At 40.2% G+C, this 24153-nt stretch overlaps 1 protein-coding gene and 1 long non-coding RNA gene across 2 annotated transcripts; both read left to right on the top strand.

Moving 5' to 3' along the window:
• Positions 1-1505: 1505 nt before the first annotated feature.
• On the top strand, positions 1506-19385 carry LOC128644321 (atlastin-3-like; the record flags this gene model as incomplete). Its single annotated transcript, XM_053696980.1, has 2 exons — positions 1506-1937; positions 17368-19385. Coding segments are annotated over 2 exons (516 nt in total), but the record flags the coding sequence as incomplete, so codon positions are not given.
• Positions 19386-20349: 964 nt separating this feature from the next.
• On the top strand, positions 20350-23534 carry LOC128644323 (uncharacterized). Its single transcript, XR_008399973.1, has 2 exons — positions 20350-22532; positions 22647-23534. It is a non-coding gene; the product is annotated as an uncharacterized LOC128644323 (long non-coding RNA).
• The last annotated feature ends 619 nt before the right edge of the window (positions 23535-24153 follow it).

The raw sequence follows: 24153 nt of genomic DNA, 5'->3' as shown, positions 1-24153 counted from the left end.
AAATCTAATTTCTCTGCAACTGACTGCTTGGAGATTAAACGCTTGATTTTATCAAAACGGGGTTTCTCTGAGTCGGTCATAGATACCTTGATTCAGGCTCGAAAGCCTGTCACCAGGAAAATCTATCATAAGATATGGCGTAGATATCTTTTTTGGTGCGAATCCAAAGGCTACTCATGGAGTAAGATCAGGATTCCTAGGATTTTGTCCTTTCTTCAAGAAGGATTGGAAAAAGGATTGTCAGCTAGTTCCCTAAAGGGACAAATATCTGCTTTGTCTATCCTATTGCACAAGCGTCTGGCTGATGTCCCACACGTTCGGGCTTTTTGTCAGGCTTTAGTTAGAATCAAGCCTGTGTTTAAACCTGTTGCTCCGCCATGGAGTCTAAATGTAGTTCTTAATGTTCTTCAGGGGGTTCCGTTTGAACCCATGCATTCCATAGATGTTAAGCTTCTATCTTGGAAAGTTCTGTTTCTAGTTGCCATCTCTTCAGCTCAAAGAGTTTCTGAACTATCTGCATTACAATGCGACTCGCCTTATCTTGTTTTCAATGCTGATAAGGTGGTTTTGCGTACCAAACCTGGGTTCCTCCCTAAGGTTATTTCTAACAGGAATATCAATCAGGAAATTGTTGTTCCTTCTCTGTGTCCTAATCCTTCTTCTAAGAAGGAACGTCTGTTGCACAACTTGGACGTGGTTTGTGCCTTGAAGTTTTATTTGCAGGCAACCAAAGATTTTCGCCAATCATCTTCTTTATTTGTTGTCTATGCTGGAAAGCGTAGAGGTCAAAAGGCTATGGCTACCTCTCTTTCCTTTTGGCTGAAAAGCATCATCCTTTTGGCTTATGAGACTGCTGGACAGCAGCCTCCTGAAAGAATTACAGCTCACTCCACTAGAGCGGTGGCTTTCACATGGGCTTTTAAAAATGATGCTTCTGTTGAACAGATTTGTAAGGCTGCGACTTGGTCTTCGCTTCATACCTTTTCCAAATTTTACAAATTTGATACTTTTGCTTCTTCGGAAGCTATTTTTGGGAGAGAGGTTTTGCAAGCAGTGGTGCCTTCCGTTTAGATTCCTGTCTTGTCCCTCCCTTCAGCTTTGGTATTGGTATACCACAAGTAAGGATGAATCCGTGGACTCGGTACATCATGCAAAAGAAAACAAAATTTATGCTTACCTGATAAATGTGTTTCTTTTGCGATGTACCGAGTCCACGGCCTGCCCTGTCTATTCAAGACAGATAGTATTTTTTATGTAAACTTCAGTCACCTCTGCACCTTATAGTTTCTCCTTTTCTTCCTTGGCCTTCGGTCGAATGACTGGGGGGTGGAGTTGAGGGAGGAGCTATATAGACAGCTCTGCTGTGGTGCTCTCTTTGCTACTTCCTGTCAGGAAGGACAATATCCCACAAGTTAGGATGAATCCGTGGACTCGGTACATCGCAAAAGAAAGAAATTTATCAGGTAAGCATAAATTTTGTTTTTCGTTCTTTTTTTCTCCATTAGATCTGTGGAGGTGACAAGCCCTATGTGTCTCCTGATGTCCTTAGAGACCGTCATGCGTCTTGTAGTCAGGAAGCGCTCTCACAATTTGATCGTGCCAAGAAGATGGGTGGAGTAGACTTCAGCCGCCAGTACCGTGAAGAGCTAGAAAAAGATCTTGATGGGAGCTATGTGGCTTTCTGTAAGCACAATGAGAGCAAGAACATATTTACCGCCTTCCGTACTCCTGCTGTGCTGCTGGCGTTGGTGGCTGCGATGTACATGGTGTCTGGCATCACTGGATTCGTGGGGCTGGAGCTGGTGGCGCAGGTGTTTAACTGCGCTGTTGGAATGCTGTTGATCGCTTTACTCACGTGGGGCTACATCAAATATTCTGGGCAATACAGAGAACTTGGAGGAGTTATAGATTCCAGTGCGGAGTATGTTCTTGAACAGGTACGAAGAATTAATCTATACTGCTTCTGTGTTCGTCATTCGTTGCTCAATTTATTATGTTCATTACACAATATTCTGCACTAACCCCGAATCCCAAATGAATCAAAAGGAACTTACTCACTATTACCCCTCAATTTTTTATTGTGTGTGCAGACCGTTTGTAATGCGGCACTTAATTACTGATATATACTGTGCATATATAAACATTTATTGTGTGTGTGCAGACCTTATGTAATGCAGCACTTAATTACTGATATATACTGTGCATATATAAACATTTATTGTGTGTGCAGACCTTATGTAATGCTGCACTTAATTACTGATATATACTGTGCATATATAAATATTTATTGTGTGTGCAGACCTTATGTAATGTAGTACTTAATTACTGATATATACTGTGCATATATAAACATTTATTGTGTGTGCAGACCTTACGTAATGTAGCACCTAATTACTGATATATACTGTGCATATATAGACATTTATTGTGTGTGCAGACCTTATGTAATGCAGCACTTAATTACTGATATATACTGTGCATATATAAACATTTATTGTGTGTGCAGACCTTATGTAATGTAGCACTTAATTACTGATATATACTGTGCATATATAAATATTTATTGTGTGTGCAGACCTTTTGTAATGCAGCACTTAATTACTGATATATACTGTGCATATATAAACATTTATTGTGTGTACAGACCTTATGTAATGTGGCATTTAATTACTGATATATACTGTGCATATATAAACATTTATTGTGTGTGCAGACCTTATGTAATGTGGCATTTAATTACTGATATATACTGTGCATATATAAACATGTATTGTGTTTGCAGACCGTTTGTAGCGCAGCACTAAATTACTGATATATACTGTGCATATATAAATATTTATTGTGTGTGCAGACCTTATGTAATACAGTACTTAATTACTGATATATACTGTGCATATATAAACTTGGTGTGTGTGTAGACCTTAAGTAATGCAGCACTTAATTACTGATACATAATGTGCATATATAAACATTTATTGTGTGTGCAGACCTTATGTAATACAGCACTTAATTACTGATATATACTGTGCATATATAAACATTTATTGTGTGTGCAGACCTTATGTAATGCAGCACTTAATTACTGATATATACAGTGCATATATAAACATTTATTGTGTGTGCAGACCTTATGTAATGCGGCACTTAATTACTGATATATACTGTGCATATATAAACATTTATTGTGTGTGCAGACCTTAGGTAATGTGGCACTTAATTACTGATATATACTGTGCATATATAAACATTTATTGTGTGTGCAGACCTTATGTAATGTAGCACTTAATTACTGATATATAATGTTTATATATAAACATTTATTGTGTGTGCAGACCTTATATAATGCGGCACTTAATTACTGATACATACTGTGCATATATAAACATTTATTGTGTGTGCAAACCTTATGTAATGCAGCACTTAATTACTGATATATACTGTGCATATATAAACATTTATTTTGTGTGCAGATCCTATGTAATGCGGTACTTATTTACTGATATATACTGTGCATATATAACATTTATTGTATGCCAGACCTCTTGTAATGCAGCACACACAATAAATGTTTATATATGCACAGTATATATCAGTAATTAAGTGTTGCAATATAAAAGGTCTGCACACACAATACATGTTTATATATGCACAGTATATATCAGTAATTAAGTGCTGCATTACAAAGGGTCTGCATACATAATACATGTTTATATATGCACAGTATATATCAGTAATTATGTGTTGCATTACATAAGGTCTGCATACACAATATATGTTTATATATGCACAGTATATATCAGTAATTAAGTGCTGCATTACAAAGGGTCTGCATACATAATACATGTTTATATATGCACAGTATATATCAGTAATTAAGTGCCACATTACATAAGGTCTGCACACACAATAAATGTTTATATATGCACAGTATATATCAGTAATTAAGTGCTGCATTACATAAGATCTGCAAGCACAATAAAAGTTTTTATATGCACAGTATATATCGTTAATTAAGTGCTGTATTACAAAAGGTCTGCACACACAATAAATGTTTATATATACACAGTTTATATCATTAATTAAGTGATGCATTACATTAGGTCTGCACACACAATAAATGTTTATATATGCACAGTATATATCAGTAGTTAAGTGCTGCATTATATAAGGTCTGCACACACAATAAATGTTTATATATGCACAGTATATATCAGTAATTAAGTGCTGCATTACATAAGGTATGCATACACAATAAATGTTTATATATGCACAGTATATATCGGTAATTAAGTGCTGCATTACATAAGGTCTGCACACACAATAAATGTTTATATATGTACAGTATATATCTGTAATTAAGTGTTACATTACATAAGGTCTTCACACACAATAAAGGTTTATATATGCACAGTATATATCAGTAATTAAGTGCTGCATTACATAAGGTCTGCGCACACACAATAAAGGTTTATATATATCAGTAATTAAATGCTGCTTTACAAAAGGTCTGCAGACACAATAAATGTTTATATATGCACAGTATATATCAGAAATTAAGTGTTGTATTACAAAAGGTCTGCAAACACAATAAATGTTAATATATGCACAGTATATATCAGTAATTACGTGCAGCATTACAAAAGGTCTGCACACACAATAAATTTTTATATATACACAGTATATATCAGTAATTAAGTGCTGCATTACTTAAGGTCTGCACACACCCAATAAATGTTTATATATACGCAGTATATATATAAGTAATTAAGTGCTGCATTACATAAGGTCTGTGCACACAATAAATGTTTATATATGCACAATATATATCAGTAATTAATTGCTGCATTACATAAGGTCTGCACACACAATACATGTTTATATATGCACAATATATATCAGTAATTAATTGCTGCATTACAAAAGGTCTGCACACACAATACATGTTTATATATGCACAGTATATATCAGTAATTAAGTGCTGCATTACATAAGGTCTGCACACACAATAAATGTTTATATATGCACAGTATATATCAGTAATTAAGTGCTGCATTACATAAGGTCTGCACACACAATAAATGTTTATAAATGCACAGTATATATCAGTAATTAAGTGCTGCATTACATAAGGTCTGCACACACAAATGTTTATATATGCACAGTATATATCAGTAATTATATGTCACATTACATAAGGTCTGCACAAACAATAAATGTTTATATATGCACAGTATATATCAGTAATTAAGTGCTGCAATACATAAGGTCTGCACACACAATAAATGTTTATATATGCACAGTATATATCAGTAATTAAGTGCTGCATTACATAAGGTCTGCACACACAATAAATGTTTATAAATGCACAGTATATATCAGTAATTATATGTCACATTACATAAGGTCTGCACAAACAATAAATGTTTATATATGCACAGTATATATCAGTAATTAAGTGCTGCAATACATAAGGTCTGCACACACAATACATGTTTATATATGCACAGTATATATCAGTAACTAAGTGCTGCAATACATAAGGTCTGCACACACAATAAATGTTTATATATGCACAGTATATATCAGTAATTAATTGCTGCATTACATAAGGTCTGCACACACAATACATGTTTATATATGCACAGTATGTATCAGTAATTAAGTACTGCATTACATAAGGTCTGCACACACAATAAATGTTTATATTTGCACAGTATATATCAGTAATTAAGTGCTGCATTACATAAGGTCTGCTCTGCACACACAATAAATGTTTATATATGCACAGTATATATCAGTAATTAAGTGCTGCATTACATAAGGTCTACACACACACAATAAATGTTTATATATGCACAGTATATATCAGTAATTAAGTGCTACATTGCATAAGGTCTGCACACACAATAAATGTTTATATATGCACAGTATATATCAGTAATTAAGTGCAGCATTACATAAGGTCTGCACACACAATAAATGTTTATATATGCACAGTATATATCAGTAATTAAGTGTTACATTACATAAGGTCTGCACACGCAATAAATGTTTATATATGCACAGTATATATCAGCACGTAACCACTGTATTACAATAGCTCTGCACACACCACTGGGATGCAAAAGATCTGTATACAAACAATGTAGTAAGCAACATTTAAATTATTTTGCAGTTCAGGTTGATGCATTTTGATTCTTTATTTTTCTTTAAGATATCAATTTTTGTTTCACCTCAGTTGGCTTTTTTTTTTTTCTTCCATAACTCACAATGTAACTCTTTTTTTTCTTCCTAATGGGAAAGAGTCCACAGGCGCATTCATTACTTATGGGAAATAAGAACCTGGCCACCAGGAGGAGGCAAAGACCCACTAGCCAAAGGCATAAATAGTTAAATACTCCTCCCACTTCCCCTATCCCCCAGTCATTCTTTGCCTTTCGTCCCAGGAGGTTGGCAGAGATGTGTCAGAAGTTTTCTTTTAAAATGATTTTACTTTTATTTCTTTTTCATACGTCTCTTATAAAGGGTGCTAGCCTTTGACATAGAACAGGAGTTTTAAGTAGTCCTGTCAGTCTCTCATGGAGGGCCTGGGCGAACGTGAGAGTCTGTACATGCAGTGGGAGCTTCCCCTGCGACACCATCCCGACTCGTATTCACAGCTCCATTTCAGCACTTGGCGTTGCCAAACTTCGTTTCGCTACATGCTGTCTTCTCTCAAGTCCATGACGGAGGCGATTCTATTTTTTGTGACACTTGAAGGGCCGTGTTCCTGTTCCACGGCGTAGATCCCGGTAAGATTGTTTCATTTTATTCCATTATCTGTAATGTGATTATTATGACAGTTACATATAGGCCTCGCTGAGCCGCCTTCTGCTCCGATCTTGGACTCATGGGATAATTCCTCCTTAGGGTGGATAAGTGAACGGGGAAGGGGTTTTTATTTCTTCTATAAAGGTAAGACGAGTCCACGGAATCATCCATTACTTGTGGGATATTATCCTTCCCTACAGGAAGTGGCAAAGAGCACCACAGCAGAGCTGTCTATATAGCTCCTCCCTTAGCTCCACCCCCCAGTCATTCTCTTTGCCTACTCTAAGTACTAGGAAGGGTAAAGTGAAAGAGGTGATAAAATATTAGTTTTTAATTTCTTCAAGCAAGAGTTTGTTATTTTAAATGGTACCGGTTTGTACTATTTACTCTCAGGCAGCAGATGGATGAAGACTGCTGCCTGGAGGATGATGATCTTAGCATTTGTAACTAAGGTCCATTGCTGTTCCCACAGAGGCTGAGGAGTACAGGAAACTTCAGTGTGAGGAACGGTTTCATGCTATGCAGCAGTGAGGTATGTTCAGTCATATTTTTCTGGAGAGACTGTGTATTTCAGAAAGACTGACATTATACCCAGGAGGGTAAGGGTAAGCAGTAATCCTAGAGCTAAAAGAAGGGCATTACTTAGCTTGCATATGGGGCCAATTTCATATATGGTTGACACTGAATGACAAATGTTTGTGAGCAATGGTTTTTTTGAAGGGAGTGCTTTAACGTTTTTTGTGGACAAGGAACGTTTTGGGCAACTTTATTAGGGCACACATGGCTTAACTTTAGGGTTTTAGAACCCACATGGCTAGTTATAAAAGGCTGAGGAAACATCGAGTGAGATGGGCGGGGCCTACAGTTAGTTAGTCAGCAAGCTCTAACTTCTGAGGGCCCTGGTGTATGTTTTGGGCCAAATCGAAGCTTTTACCCCACATTGTCGATCCCTGAGGGCAGGTAGGGCCACAGCAGGGCTGTGGCAAGGTGCTGAGGGTTTTTTTTCCCGGATCTGGGCTATTTTCGATCCGGTTTGGTAATTAAGGGGTTAATTATTAAAAAAAATTGTTGTGCAATCTTAACTACTTATAGTGTGTCTACTTACAAAATTTTGAGAAATTTGGTGCATGTTTAGGCTGTTTTGCCGAACGTGTATGCTTTTTTTCTCTTAAAGGCGCAGTACCGTTTTTTTAAGATTGTTATTTTTTTCAATAAATAAAGTGTTTTCATGCTTGTTTGTGGTCATTACTAGCCTGTTCAACATGTCTGACATTGAGGAAAGTCAATGTTCAATATGTTTAGAAGCCATTGTGGAACCTCTACTTAGAATGTGTCCCTTATGCACTGAAAGGTCTATAAATTGTAAAGAACATATTTTAGCTACTAAAAGTATGTCGCAGGATGATTCTTAGTCAGAAGAGAATCAGGTTTTGCCATCTAATTCTCCCCAAGTGTCACAACCGTTAACGCCTGCACAAGCGACGCCAAGTTCTTCTAGTGCGTCTAATTCTTTCACCCTGCAAGATATGGCCGCAGTTATGAATACTACCCTCACAGAGGTTTTATCTAAGCTGCCTGGATTGCAGAGGAAGTGCAGTAGGTCTGGGGTGAGAACAAACGCTGAGCCCTCTGACGCTTTATTAGCCATTTCCGATGTACCCTCACAATGTTCTGTGAGGGATTTGCTGGCTGAGGGAGAGATTTCTGACTTAGGTAATATGTTCAGTCACGAAAAGAGAAACCCAGTATCACAAAAAGTGCACAACAACAGTAAAATATTCGTACAGAACAAAAACCTGTGCGGCCTTGCAAAGAAAACAGTCCCAAATAAGGTCCCAGCAAAATTGAAAAGCAACTCACCAATATGGGAGAAAGTGAATGCCGTGAGCACTGGGTATTGAGGCAGAGAGAAATTCCCCCCTATTCTGGGGCTGGCACGTTCCGACGCTATTCATCCAATCCGGGACGAGGCCTAATGGAAGACCACTTGCCTCAACTTGTCCCCGCTGATTGTTTGCGTCCGTGCTCTCAGACTGCTCCTTTGCGGGATTCCTCCGCCACCCGTCCGGATCTATCAGGCGTTACGTCACTGGGTATCCTCCGATCGGGGCCAGAGTGTAGCTCAACCTCGCTGCGGTAAATGCCGTTATCCAGCAGCTCAAAGGTAAGAAAGTAGTCCCGGCCGCACAGGTGCTCCAAGTTGTCAGCAGCAGATGGGATAGACTGGAGGCTGGAAAAGGTATTAGATCAAGCGAAAAGAATCCAGCTATCCAATAGGTAAAATAATGTCTTTATTAAATCCATTTAAAAGTAAGGAATTACAGCAAACAGTAAATACTGAAGGTGTAGAGGGCGCAGCACTGTATGGCTTACATGTTTCAGATAAACTCCGTAGTCATATGACTACAGATTCAGATATGACACCTTTTAAATTTAAACTAGAACACCTCCACTTATTGCTCAGGGAGGTTTAAGCGACTCTGGATGATTGTGACCCTATTGTAGTTCCAGAGAAATTGTGTAAAATGGACAGATTCCTAGAGGTTCCTGCCTACACTGATGTTTTTCCGGTCCCTAAGAGAATTTCGGAAATTGTTTCTAAGGAGTGGGATAGACCAGGTATTCCGTTCGCTCCCCCTCCTACTTTTAAGAAAATGTTTCCCATATCTGACGCCGTGCAGGACTCGTGGCAGACGGTCCCTAAGGTGGAGGGAGCTATTTCTACCCTGGCTAAGCGTACAACTATACCTATTGAGGACAGTTGTGCTTTTAAAGATCCTATGGATAAAAAATTAGAGAGTCTCCGGAAGAAAATATTTGTTCATCAAGGTTTTCTTCTCCAACCTATAGCGTGCATTGTTCCTGTAACTACTGCAGCGTCCTTTTGGTTCGAGGCTCTGGAAGAGGCTCTTCAAGTTGAGACTCCATTAAAGGATATTCTGGATAGAATTAGGGCTCTCAAGCTGGCTAATTCTTTCATTACAGATGGCGCTTTTCAATTGGCTAAATTAGCGTGAAGAATTCAGGTTTTGCCATTTTAGCGCGTAGAGCGTTATGGCTTAAGTCCTGGTCTGCTGATGTGTCATCAAAGGCTAAGCTTTTAGCCATCCCTTTCAAGGGTAAGACCCTATTCAGGCCTGAACTGAAAGAGATCATTTCAGACATCACTGGAGGGAAAGGCCATGCCCTTCCTCAGGATAAGATGAATAAGATGTGGACCAAACAAAATAATTTTCGTTCCTTTCGAAACTTCAAAGGTGGTCCCTCTTCCTCTTCCTCTGCTGCAAAGCAAGAGGGGAATCTTGCTTAATCCAAGTCAGTCTGGAGACCTAACCAGACTTGGAACAAGGGTAAACAAGCCAAGAAGCCAGCTGCTGCCACCAAGACAGCATGAAGGGGTAGCCCCCGATCCGGGACCGTATCTAGTAGGGGGCAGACTTTCTCTCTTCGCTCAGGCTTGGGCAAAAGACGTTCAGGATTCCTGGGCTTTAGAAATAGTAACCCAGGGGTATCTTCTAGATTTCAAAGATTCTCCCCCAAGGGGGAGATTCCATCTTTCTCAATTGTCTGTAAACCAGACAAAAAGAGAGGTGTTCTTACGCTGTGTTGAAGACCTATATTCCATGGGAGTGATCTGCCCAGTTCCGGAAACAGAACAGGGGCAAGGGTTCTACTCCAATCTGTTTGTGGTTCCCAAAAAAGAGGGAACTTTCAGACCAATTCTGGATCTCAAGATTCTAAACAAATTCCTCAGAGTCCCATCCTTCAAGATGGAGACCAATTGGACTATTTTGCCAATGATCTAGGAGGGTCAATATATGACCACCGTGGACTTAAAGGATGCGTATCTACACTTTCCTATCCACAAAGATCATTACCAGTTCCTCAGGTTCGCCTTTCTGGACAAGCATTACCAGTTTGTGGCTCTTCCCTTCGGGTTGGCCACGGCTCCCAGAATTTTCACAAAGGTGCTATGGTCCCTTCTGGCGGTTCTAAGGCCGCGGGGCATAGCTGTGGCGCCTTATCTGGACTTAATCCAGGCGTCAATTTACCAACTAGCCAAATCTCACACGGACATCGTGTTGGCTTTTCTAAGATCTCACGGGTGGAAGGTGAACGTAAAAAAGGGTTCACTTATCCCTCTCACAAGAGTTCCATTCCTGGGAACTCTGATAGATTCAATGGACATGAAAATTTTTCTGATGGAGGTCAGGAAATCAAAGATTTGAACCACCTGCCGAGCTCTTCATTCCATTCCTCGGCCGTCAGTGGCTCAGTGTATGGAGGTAATCGGACTAATGGTAGCGGCAATGGACACAGTTCCGTTTGCTCGCTTGCATCTCAGGCCACTGCAACTATGCATGCTCAAACAGTGGAATGGGGATTATGCAGATTTATCTCCTCAGATAAATCTGGATCAAGAGACCAAAGACTCTCTTCTTTGGTGGTTGTCACAGGATCATCTGTCCCAGGGAATGGGTTTCCGCAGGCCAGCATGGGTCATAGTGACGACGGACGCCAGCCTATTGGGCTGGGGTGCAGTCTGGAACTCCCTGAAAGCACAGGGTGTGTGGACTCAGGAGGAGGTTCTCCTCCCGATCAATATTCTAGAACTGAGAGCGATATTCAACGCACTTCAGGCGTGGCCTCAGCTGGCTTCGTCCAGATTCATAAGATTCCAGTCGGACAATATCACGACTGTAGCATATATCAATCATCAGGGGGAAACAAAGAGTTCTCTAGCGATGATAGAGGTTACCAAAATAATTCGATGGGCAGAGACTCACTCTTGCCATCTGTCAGCAATCTATATCCCAGGAGTGGGGAACTGGGAAGTCGTCAGACTTTTCATCCGGGGGAGTGGGAACTCCATCCGGAGGTGTTTGCACAATTGATTCATCAATGGGACACACCAGAATTGGATCTGATGGTGTCTCGTCAGAACGCCAAACTTCCTTGTTACAGGTCCAGATCAAGGGATCCTCAAGCAGTACTGATAGATGCTCTAGCAGTACCCTGGTCGTTCAACCTGGCTAATGTGTTTCCACCATTTCCTCTCCTTCCTCGTTTAATTGCCAGAATCAAACAGGAGAGAGCTTCGGTGATTTTGATAGCACCTGCGTGGCCACGCAGGACTTGGTATGCAGACCCGGTGGAGATGTCATTTCTTCCACCATGGACTCTGCCACTGAGACAGGACCTTTTGATTCAAGGTTCCTTCCACCATCCAAATCTAGTTTCTCTGCGGCTGACTGCCTGGAGATTGAACACTTGATTTTATCCAAGCGGGGATTCTCTGAGTCGGTCATAGATACCTTGATTCAGGCTCGGAAGCCTGTCACTAGGAAAATTTATCATAAGATAGGCTACTCATGGAGTAAGATCAGGATTCCTAGGATTTTGTCCTTTCTCCAAGAAGGATTGGAGAAGGGGCTATCAAGCTAGTTCCCTAAAGGAACAGATATCTGCTTTATCAATTCTACTGCATGTTCCAGACGTTCAGTTGTTCTGTCAGGCTTTAGTTAGAATCAAGCCTGTGTTTAAACCTGTTGCTCCGCCATGGCATTTGAATTTAGTTCTTAAAGTTCTTCAAGGGGTTCCGTTTGAACCTATGCATTCCATTGATATTAAGTTTCTATCTTGGAAAGTTCTGTTTTTAGTTGCTATCTCTTCGGCTCAAAGAGTTTCTGAACTATCTGCATTACAATGCGACTCACCTTATCTTGTTTTCCATGCTGATAAGGTGGTTCTGCGTACCAAACCTGGATTCCTTCCTAAGGTTTTTTCTAATAAGAATATTACTCAGGAAATTATTGTTCCTTCTCTGTGTCCTAATCCTTCCTCTAAGAAGGAGCGTCTATTTCACAACTTGGACGTGGTTTGTGCTTTAATGTTTTACTTGCAAGCGACCAAAGATTTTCGTCAAACATCTTCTTTGTTTGTTGTCTATTCTGGAAAACGTAGAGGTCAAAAAGCTACGGCTACCTCTCTTGCCTTTTGGCTAAAAAGTATCATCCGTTTGGCATAGGAGACTGCTGGACAGCAGCCTCCTGAAAGAATTACAGCTCATTCTACTAGAGCGGTGGCTTCCACATGGGCTTTTAAAAATGATGCTTCAGTTGAACAGATTTGTAAGGCTGCGACTTGGTCTTCGCTTCATACCTTTTCCAAATTTTACAAATTTGATACCTTTGCTTATTTGGAGGCTGTTTTTGGGAGAAAAGTTCTTCAAGCAGTGGTGCCTTCTGTTTAACCATCTGTCTTGTCCCTCCCGTTCATCCGTGTCCTGTAGCTTTGGTATTGTATCCCACAAGTAATGGATGATTCCATTGACCCGTCTTACCTTTATAGAAGAAAACTAAATTTATGCTTACCTGATAAATTGATTTCTTCTATGGTAAGATGAGTCCACGGCCCGCCCTGACTCAGTCGCCTCTGCACCTTGTAGTTTCTCCTTTTCCTTCCTGTACCTTTGGTCGAATGACTGGGGGGTGGAGCTAAGGGAGGAGCTATATAGACAGCTCTGCTGTGGTGCTCTTTGCCACTTCCTGTAGGGAAGGATAATATCCCACAAGTAATGGATGATTCCGTGGACTCGTCTTACCAGAGAAGAAATCAATTTATCAGGTAAGCATAAATTTAGTTTTTATCATGTTTCTTATGTGATTCAACCTGCTTGTGTATTGCATGGGGGCTCTGCTGCCGAGACACATGCCTATGTGGCACATATTGGCTTGTTCTTCGGTTGTGTTTCACGGCCTAGAACTATACCTTTGGGTTATGCCTCTTTTATTCAGACTTGCTTAACTTTTTCTGTGGGCCTAGTTTTACCGCCCTTTAGTGGCTCGCTTTTTGGCATTTTGCGGGGCATGTGGTGACCGGGCGCGTTTTTACGCTTGGGAAGGTCTTCTTCCGCATTCCTGACTGAGTGGCAACGGTGAAAGTCGGCTCTGCTGAGGTCTGGTCATAGGAGGTGGTGAGTGCCCCCAGCCATTGTGGGTGTCAGGTACCAGTCGCTTTTTGTTCCAATCTCTGTTTATCTTGTGCATTCTTAAGCCATGGAGGATTCCAATGCCGGGACTATTTTTATATCCGATTCTGAGTCGTCCTCGGATGAGGATTGTATTTCTGAGTCGTCCTCGGGTGAGGACCATAATTTGGCCCGGTTATCGCAAGTCTGCCAATCTTGTCTCTCGTGCCTGGATAGTTTACCAGGTCCCTCGGGCTCGGGGGACCCCGGGCCTTCCGAGCCATCGGCCTCTAGGGGCTCTGCTCCTCAGGAGGCGTCTTCCCAATCGCATACTCCTTTTACTTTTGAGGTTGGCCCCGATGTTAATGTCCCCTCCGTGCAGGGTGGATTGTTTTCCCCAGAGATGGTGGGACATTTTCGATTTAATATTTTAATGGCGCTGATTCGCTTGCAGGACCCTGAAGTTTTCTTGCAGTTATGTGCCTGCCTGCCTATTCCGGGTGTTCAGACCGTGAACGGCACTATAATATTCCCCCCCCCCCCCCGGGGGTGTTTGTTCCCCCTTGTTGTTCTTTTCGCTACAGGATTTTGCGGCTGCGTGTCCTATTATGACAACTTTTTGACTTATTGGGGGACCCTTTCCTTTTTTTTTTTTTTTTTTTTTCTGGAGGTTACTGTTTCCGTTTGGCAGGTCCTGCGGGAGACATAGTTCCTTCTGAGCGGATGCCTGCGGGTGCTCTTGTTTTTCTTTTATCCGGTCCAGATTATTTTTCTTTCTGTTTTCCCTATGGGAATTCTGGGATTGCTTTATTTTAAGTGCTTCTATGGAAGTTGTTCCCGCATTTCTTCCGGAGTTTTGTGTGTAACCTGTTACTTGTTAGTGACGCATGTTGCGCCTGGCGGGACCTACTGATTCTCTTGTTCAGTTATTTGTTTTTATACAAACAAGGAAGAAGAAAAAAAAAAAGTATTTTCGCATCCCTGATCCGAGGGGTGTGGTCCTTACCGTGTGGAGCGGTTATGCCCTTCTGAGCTACTGTTGATGGTTCTCCTAGAGTCTTTGCCATTGTGTAATTTAGGCTGTCATGCGGAGGTGGCCAATGTTCTCTACTTCCGCCCCTGGGAGCTTTTTTAGGCTCTGATGGTATTTTGGATTGACTTCTCCGGTGTTGTCACTGGTGCCCTGGTCGTCTTTATCGCCCCTTGGGGGTTTGGCCCCATGGTGGGCTCTGGATCTTTGAGTCCTGTGCCTCGGGGCTACTGATTAGGGTTTTTGTCCCTAATGAACTCGTGCTGCGGGTGTTTTTCGCAGTATCTCTTGTGTCCTTCTTGGATTTTGATTTGAGGTTCTTTTTCCTCGTTGAGATAGCCTGCCAGCTGGTCCGGCTTGGGGCGTGTTGCCTTGGGCTCTGACTTATGGAAGTCTGGTTTCCTCCTTTATGATTCCTTCGTGGATCTCGGGGAGAGTCTAGGGTTCTGGCAGTCTAACACTTTATCCTATCTGTATGTCCCTGTTATGCCCCTGGGATTTGGGGTTGGGTCAGGATGGGTCCTATTGTCTCCCTTTTAGGGAGTCTGGGGTATTTTCGGTTTGATACCTTTGTGGAGGATTGGCTCTGGGCCTTTTTGTTAAGGGGTTCCCTTTTCCTATTCCTCTTTCGTGTCTAGGACTAGCTCTAGCTCGGTTTGACCTCCTTTTTTCCCCTTGTCTCTGCCTTCTGCAGACTTTGTCACAGCGCATGGGTTGGGCTTGTTGGTCGCCTTGCTGCTTGTGTTCAGGGGGCTGGAGCGGTTGCTCTCAGTCTTGGCCCTTTTGTTGGGTTCTGGGAGGTCTGTATCCTTTCTGTCCTAGGATTTGTGCTGGTCACTCAACACTTTGGGCGTTCTGTGTCTGTACATTCATTTGTAGATTGGTTGGGTGTCCTGGGGACACTTGCTCCCTGTTTTGCGTTTTTCTGAGGGACTCTTGTCTCTTTTGGATTAGCTTGGCTGCCTAGTAAGCGGAAGGTTTGCTGTTGGGAAACCGCTGAAGTTATTTTACCTTCTCTGCTGGCAAGCTTTTGAGCCTAAGTGGCCTAGTGGTTAGCTTGTCTGTCTAGCAAGCTGCAGTTCTTGAGTTTGTACTCAGCTGCGATTACTTGCTATTTTATATCTGATGCCTGTGGGCTTGCCCTTAGGGATTGTGTCCTCAGGTCTCTGGGGTTTTTTCCGGAGTCTGGTCGCTTTTCTCAAGCGTGCCTTGTGGTCCTTCCCTTCCTTTTGGGTAGGGGGGGTTCCGTTGGTAAGCTGTTTTGGTCTACGGTTAGCTTTGCTACCCAGCTTGCAGAAGGTTGCTGTTGTCTCCAGGGTCCCTTGTGAGGTGTTTTTCTGAACCCTCTGGGGGAGTTGGGTCCTTGGGATCTCTTTGTTCAGGAAGGATTGATTCAGGAAGGATGTTCCGCTGCTCTGCAGCCTATAATAATGTAGTGTTTTGTGCAGTTTCAATTGCGCAGGAGTGGGATGTTTCGTATCAGTTTTCGGATGGGGGCTCTGCTTATTTTTGCGCCACTAGTTTTTGTCATCCTTTCCTGTTTCTCTCCTGAGCTTTTCTTCGGCTACGGAAATTTGTCCTTGCTTGTGAGGCGTCCTCAGTCTCTTGTGGTCTGGGGTGTGGGATTTAGTCTGTTTTTTCCTGCTCACTGGGGTGAGGGTTTTTCCATCACGTCCTTGTTTATATGGCGAAGCGTGTCCAAGATGTCGATGTCTTGCTGTTTTTGCGTTTGCTGGTCCTTGAGATTCGTTAGTTTCTCTTCTGGTCCTTTCCTGACTTTTCATATAGTCTGTTCGGGTGTAGCCTACTGAGGGGCTCCAGGTTGTCTCCTTGTCACCTTGGACGTTGTTCCTTTTCTTCTGTCTTGTATCTTCCCTCTGGTAATTTTTAGTCGAGGTCCCTCGCTTGTTTCCCCTGACAGATGCTGTCCATGAGGTGGGTGCTCTCGGTTGGGCCCACTCGTGGTTCTATCTAGGTTCTTTGGACTGCTGGTAGATTTGTGTTTCTGGGACCGCTTTTTTTTGTTCAAAATGTTTGTTGATCCCTGTTTCGGACGAACTGGGAGTTTGTTTTCTTGGGAATCTGTTTTTATGTGGGTGCTTTTATTGGTCGCCTCTTACCCTCCCATTTTGGCATTCTGTGTCCTCTTTGGCTTGGGTATAAATTTCCCATAAGTAATGAATGCGACTGTGGACTCTTTCCCATTAGGAAGAAAAATATAAAGTATGCTTACCTGATAATTTCCTTTTCTTCTGTGGGAAAAAGTCCACATTCCCCCGCTTGTTTTTTTTTAGGTATTGTGGTTTTTAATCTTCTGGCACCTTTCACCTTGATGCTTCTTCCACTGTTCCTTGTTCCTCGGCTGAATGACTGGGGGATAAGGGAAGTGGGAGGAGTATTTAAGCCTTTGGCTGATGAGTCTTTGCCTCCTCCTGGTGGCCAGGTTCTTATTTCCCATAAGTAATGAATGTGGCTGTGAACTCTTTCCCACGGAAGAAAAGGAAATTATCCGGTAAGCATAATTTGTTTTTTAATCTTCTCTCCTCTTTTTGTTTAGGCAACAAACAGAATGGGTAATGCTTCGATTCGAATTCCTGACACAGCTATCGGTGCCCCAATGGAGAGAAAGAAACAAAAGTAAAGAGGAGATGGCAAATATTGAGGATAACTCTCTTTGCAACTCCGTTTTTCACTGAAACACAAGGTTACTTCATACTGAGGTTCATCCATACCAGTAACGACCTATACCCCCCCCCCCACACACACACACACAAACACAAGAAGTTACTTCATACTGAGCTGCATCCATACCAGTAACGACCTATACCCCCCCACACACACACAAACACAAGAAGTTACTTCATACTGAGCTGCATCCATACCAGTAATGACCTATACCCCCCACACACACACACACACACACACACAAACACAACAAGGTCAACTACAGCGACAATACTTAGTGGATTTTTTTTTTCTAAAGGAAAGTGCTGCTTAATTACTCTCTTATATTAAAGGGGTATTGTACTCAAAATGTTCTATCAATTATATGAAATAGCAACATTTAAACATATTGTATGTGAAAACAAATGCAGCCGTGTCAGTTGTTTGTTTCTGTATAATGCTGATTGGCTGATAAGTGCATTTGCACTTATTAGGGAATGATTAATAACAGGAAGTATCTATCAGCCAATGAGCATTAACAGGAAGTATCTATCAGCCAATGAGCATTAACAGGAAGAATCTATCAGCCAATGAGCATTAAGAGTAGGTAACTATTAGCCAGTGAGCATCAGTACGGACATATCTGGTACAGCTGTATAAAATGCCCCTTTGTCTCACAAATGAATATATTTGAGTACGTTAACCCTTTAATATAACTGCAGGAGCCTACATTCTCTGCTGACCTCAATAAACTGCGTGACTGGCGCAGAAAGAAATCACAAAACCAAAAATGCTCGAGAGTCATAAAAATGACAAATTCACAACGTGTGATGTTTTATTTTGTTAAATTCTAAAGAGGATTTAGCGGCGGATTTCCAGTGCAATATTAAAGTGTAACATTTAGATAAAGTGACTGATGGGAACAATGTATTCCGTGGCTTACGTAATCATGATTAGGACAGAGCACACAACTTTATCTAATGCACATCTTTCTCTTAGTATCCGTTGGTGAAATGTACCACAACCTAATCATAGTAAATGACTGTCATGTGACCTGGCGCTGCTCGTGCACAGCAGGGATAATATCTCATGATAAAACCACAACCTAATGATAGTAAATGACTGTCATGTGACCTGGCGCTGCTCGTGCACAGCAGGGATAATATCTCATGATAAAACCACAACCTAATCATAGTAAATGACTGTCATGTGACCTGGCGCTGCTTGTGCACAGCAGGGATAATATCTCATGATAAAACCACAACCTAATCATAGTAAATGACTGTCATGTGACCTGGCGCTGCTCGTGCACAGCAGGGATAATATCTCATGATAAAACCACAACCTAATCATAGTAAATGACTGTCATGTGACCTGGCGCTGCTCGTGCACAGCAGGGATTATATCTCATGATAAAACTACAACCTAATGATAGTAAATGACTGTCATGTGACCTGGCGCTGCTCGTGCACAGCAGGGATAATATCTCATGATAAAACCACAACCTAATGATAGTAAATGACTGTCATGTGACCTGGTGCTGCTCGTGCACAGCAGGGATAATATCTCATGATAAAACCACAATCTAATCATAGTAAATGACTGGCATTTTACATGTTCATGATTCAGATAAAGACAGTTTCTTTGTTGAAAATGCATCACTGGGAGCTAGCTGCTGATTGGTGGCTGCACATATATTGTCACTCCAGATGTGTTCAGCTAGCTGCCAGTAGTGCATTTCTGCTCGTGAGCCTACCTAGGTATGCTTTTCAGCAAAGGATACCAAGAGAATAAAGCAAATAAGATAATAGAAGGGCAGAAATTCATTATTGATTTTTTGTTGTGCGATGGAAAACCTAAATAACCCTCTGTTTCCGGCACCGACTATAAAATCGCTTTATTTGTACAGATGTGGGACTCACTGTTGTTTGCTATATTAATCAGATGCGAGCTATGGAGGGTTTGTTATGCCTCTGAGGAGAACTTCCTTTTATACTCGCCCTGCTCACAGATTGGGAAATGGCTCATTGCTGCGTTTTACCTATCGGGCCCTATTCTAGCGTTCCTTAGGTTTACCGCACAGATATTAGTGTATTTTATTACCGCTGGTGCCTTAGCAGAAGCCGTCCCATCTTCTTGAGTATTGCACTTTTTAACCCCTTTACAACCTACGCTAAGATGAGATTTACTGTACACTAATGTCTTATTTCCTTTCAAAAATATTTTTGTAGAAAAAATCTCTTCTGAAAATTGTATTGACTTTTGTTCCCCTATTTTTAAACCAAGTTGTCACAAATGAGTAGTGAGAGAATCTTTTGATTCTGCACAGTAGGTGACATGAAATGTTATGTGTAATAAAAGCATATCTACATATTTATAGCTATATATATATATATATATACACATCATGCAGTCAGTTAGCTCCCGTGTAATTAAAGCATATCTACATATAGCTATATATATATATATATACACATCATGCAGTCAGTTAGCTCCCGTGTAATTAAAGCATATCTACATATAGCTATATATATATATATATACACATCATGCAGTCAGTTAGCTCCCGTGTAATTAAAGCATATCTACATATAGCTATATATATATATACATCATGCAGTCAGTTAGCTCCCGTGTAATTAAAGCATATCTACATATTTATAGCTATAGATATATATATATATATACATCATGCAGTCAGTTAGCTCCTGTGTAATTAAAGCATATCTACATATAGCTATATATATATATATACACATCATGCAGTCAGCTCCCGTGTAATTAAAGCATATCTACATATAGCTATATATATATATATATATACATCATGCAGTCAGTTAGCTCCTGTGTAATTAAAGCATATCTACGTATAGCTATATATATATATATATATATACACATCATGCAGTCAGTTAGCTCCCGTGTAATTAAAGCATATCTACATATAGCTCTATATATATATATATATACACATCATGCAGTCAGTTAGCTCCTGTGTAATTAAAGCATATATTTATAGCTATATCTATATATACATCATGCAGTCAGTTAGCTCCTGTGTAATTAAAGCATATCTACATATAGCTATATATATATATATATACACATCATGCAGTCAGCTCCCGTGTAATTAAAGCATATCTACATATAGCTATATATATATATATATACACATCATGCAGTCAGTTAGCTCCCGTGTAATTAAAGCATATCTACATATAGCTATATATATATATATATATATACACATCATGCAGTCAGTTAGCTCCTGTGTAATTAAAGCATATCTACATATTTATAGCTATATCTATATATACATCATGCAGTCAGTTAGCTCCTGTGTAATTAAAGCATATATTTATAGCTATATCTATATATACATCATGCAGTCAGTTAGCTCCTGTGTAATAAAAAAAGCAGTTGGAATAGTCTATCATATACTTCTCTGGCTTCTTACACACTGTGCTGTCAGTGGGATTTTACAAATATTAAAGGAAGAAAGCACTAAATTGTAGAAATAATGTAATATATTGCTCAGATGCTTATGTTTAATAAGGCATTTACTATCAGCCAGCATAGCTAACCTGCCTCTGTATCCCATAATTAAATTAGAAAACAATACCTGTAGATGAATAGCAAGTTGCAAAAAATGAAAAATAGTTTTAAATGAACTAAAAACGCACTCTCTTAAACTAAAAGAAACTCACTTTCTTTCATACAGTTAGAAGAGTTTTTCCATGTCAGTAGCCGTAAAACTGTCCTATTGAGACCATTCCCAGTCTGGGCTACTCCTCTGGGGCCTTCCAGGTCTATAAGAGGGGGCTGGATGTGGGAGGGTTTTTTTTAGTATTCAGCCCACCAAGAGAAATAACGGACAGGCTTATATTGACATTGAGGTCACCCATGTCCATCCCCTTCTAACTGCTTTAGCAGCGCCTATAGAATTTATAGGTGGTAGCTACCTGTCACAAGCTGTAGCCATGTATGTGACTGTATCTTTAATAAAGTGCCATTAGTTGGAAACAAAATGCGTCAGGTTTCTGGCCCACCTGAGGGTTAAGGATTTGTTACGTTGTTAAAATAACCATTTTTTTACCATTTGGCTTCAGTTTTTGGGCCACCAGTGGCCAGGTAGTTACTATAATTCCCGAGGCACTGAGAGGTTTTACCTCATTTTAGTACTAAAAGTGTAATTAACTGTGTGGTACAAAGCGGCTGCTCTTGCGCTAAGTGACGGTAATGTTTATTACATCAGATCGCATAAATACAATCCTTAACTAGGTGACTCTTTACACGGTCATTTTATATCAAAAATACTTACTTTGTAATCCCCCGTTAGAATCAGCCCTGCCTGCCTCCTTGTTTTCCGCTATACTGGTGATACAGCCAATAGGAAGCATGCAAGTGTTTCAGTAGCAGCGCGCTCTCGCTGCATGTAACTAATGGTTTAGGTAAAAATGTATCATTGGGAACTAATTAACCCTTTAACTCTACATTTAACCCCTTTATCAAGTAGTTACTCACTGCCATTTCTCGGATAATCATAAGAACATTTTACTACATTATTTTGTCTCACCGTTATGCAATAGCACAGCACATTTATATTTATTGTTATCCCGATAGCTGATTGGCTGCTCCATGGCACTGAAAAGCATTTAGTATTTACATCTGATCGGGTGCTGTTGGAATATATATATATATACACGTGTACACATGATTTACATCTGATGATCGGGTGCTGTTGTAATATATATATATATATACATATATATATATATATACACGTGTACACATGATTTACATCTGATGATCGGGTGCTGTTGTAATATATATATATATACGTGTACACATAATTTACATCTGATCGGGTGCTGTTGGAATATATATATATATACACGTGTACACATGATTTACATCTGATGATCGGGTGCTGTTGTAATATATATATATATATATATATATATATATACACGTGTACACATGATTTACATCTGATGATCGGGTGCTGTTGTAATATATATATATATACACGTGTACACATAATTTACATCTGATCGGGTGCTGTTGGAATATATATATATATTCACGTGTACACATGATTTACATCTGATCAGGTGCTGTTGGAATATATATATATATATACACGTGTACACATGATTTACATCTGATCAGGTGCTGTTGGAATATATATATATATACACGTGTACACATGATTTACATCTGATGATCGGGTGCTGTTGTAATATATATATATATACACGTGTACACATAATTTACATCTGATCGGGTGCTGTTGGAATATATATATATATATATACACGTGTACACATGATTTACATCTGATCAGGTGCTGTTGGAATATATATATATATATACACGTGTACACATGATTTACATCTGATCAGGTGCTGTTGGAATATATATATATATATACACGTGTACACATGATTTACATCTGATCAGGTGCTGTTGGAATATATATATATATATATACACGTGTACACATGATTTACATCTGATCAGGTGCTGTTGGAATATATATATATATGTGTACACATAATTTACATCTGATCGGGTGCTGTTGGAATATATATATATATATATATGTGTACACATAATTTACATCTGATCAGGTGCTGTTGGAATATATATATATATATATATGTGTACACATAATTTACATCTGATCGGGTGCTGTTGGAATATATATATATATATATACGTGTACACATAATTTACATCTGATCGGGTGCTGTTGGAATATATATATATATATACACGTGTACACATGATTTACAAATGAAATTGCTTGTGTTATTGTTTAGATATTCGTATATACACACAATGCTGCATACAGTGTATATAGATGCATAGAATACATGATGTCATCTATAAGTTCTCGCGCTCAGATATATTATTTGTTCCTATGAACTGTTAGACCAGAAAACGGCTGCATTCCAAAGCTTTCAATCTGGACCAACGAGTTTTGCTCTTTCTATTTTTATGCTTATTTTTCTATTCTGTACGTTTATTTTTAATAAAGACAAATTACACAACCGACCTGACATCATATCCTTGTTTCACTGCTTATTTACACCTGGGGTATATGAGACACTGGTATCCTGCGCTCAGCCCTACAGCAGACGTATGTGCTCCCTGCTAGTAAGGTGCTCATACAGTAAAAGGGGCGTAGTAATGGGTTATATGAGACACACGTATCCTGTGATCAGCCCTACAGCAGACCTATGTGCTCCCTGCTAGTAAGGTAATGTGCTTAGTAAGGTGCTCATACAGTAAAAGGGGCGTAGTACTGGGGTTATATGAGACACACGTATCCTGTGATCAGCCCTACAGCAGACCTATGTGCTCCCTGCTAGTAAGGTAATGTGTTTAGTAAGGTGGCTCATACAGTAAAAGGGGCGTAGTACTGGGTTATATGAGACACACGTATCCTGTGATCAGCCCTACAGCAGACTATGTGCTCCCTGCTAGTAAGGTAATGTGCTTAGTAAGGTGCTCATACAGTAAAAGGGGCGTAGTACTGGGGTTATATGAGACACACGTATCCTGTGATCAGCCCTACAGCAGACCTATGTGCTCCCTGCTAGTAAGGTAATGTGCTTAGTAAGGTGCTCATACAGTAAAGGGGCGTAGTACTGGGGTTATATGAGACACTGGT

Source organism: Bombina bombina, unplaced genomic scaffold (assembly GCF_027579735.1).
Source record: "Bombina bombina isolate aBomBom1 unplaced genomic scaffold, aBomBom1.pri scaffold_970, whole genome shotgun sequence".
Taxonomy (NCBI): Eukaryota; Metazoa; Chordata; class Amphibia; order Anura; family Bombinatoridae; genus Bombina; species Bombina bombina.
This window is presented reverse-complemented; position numbering and strand designations above follow the sequence as displayed.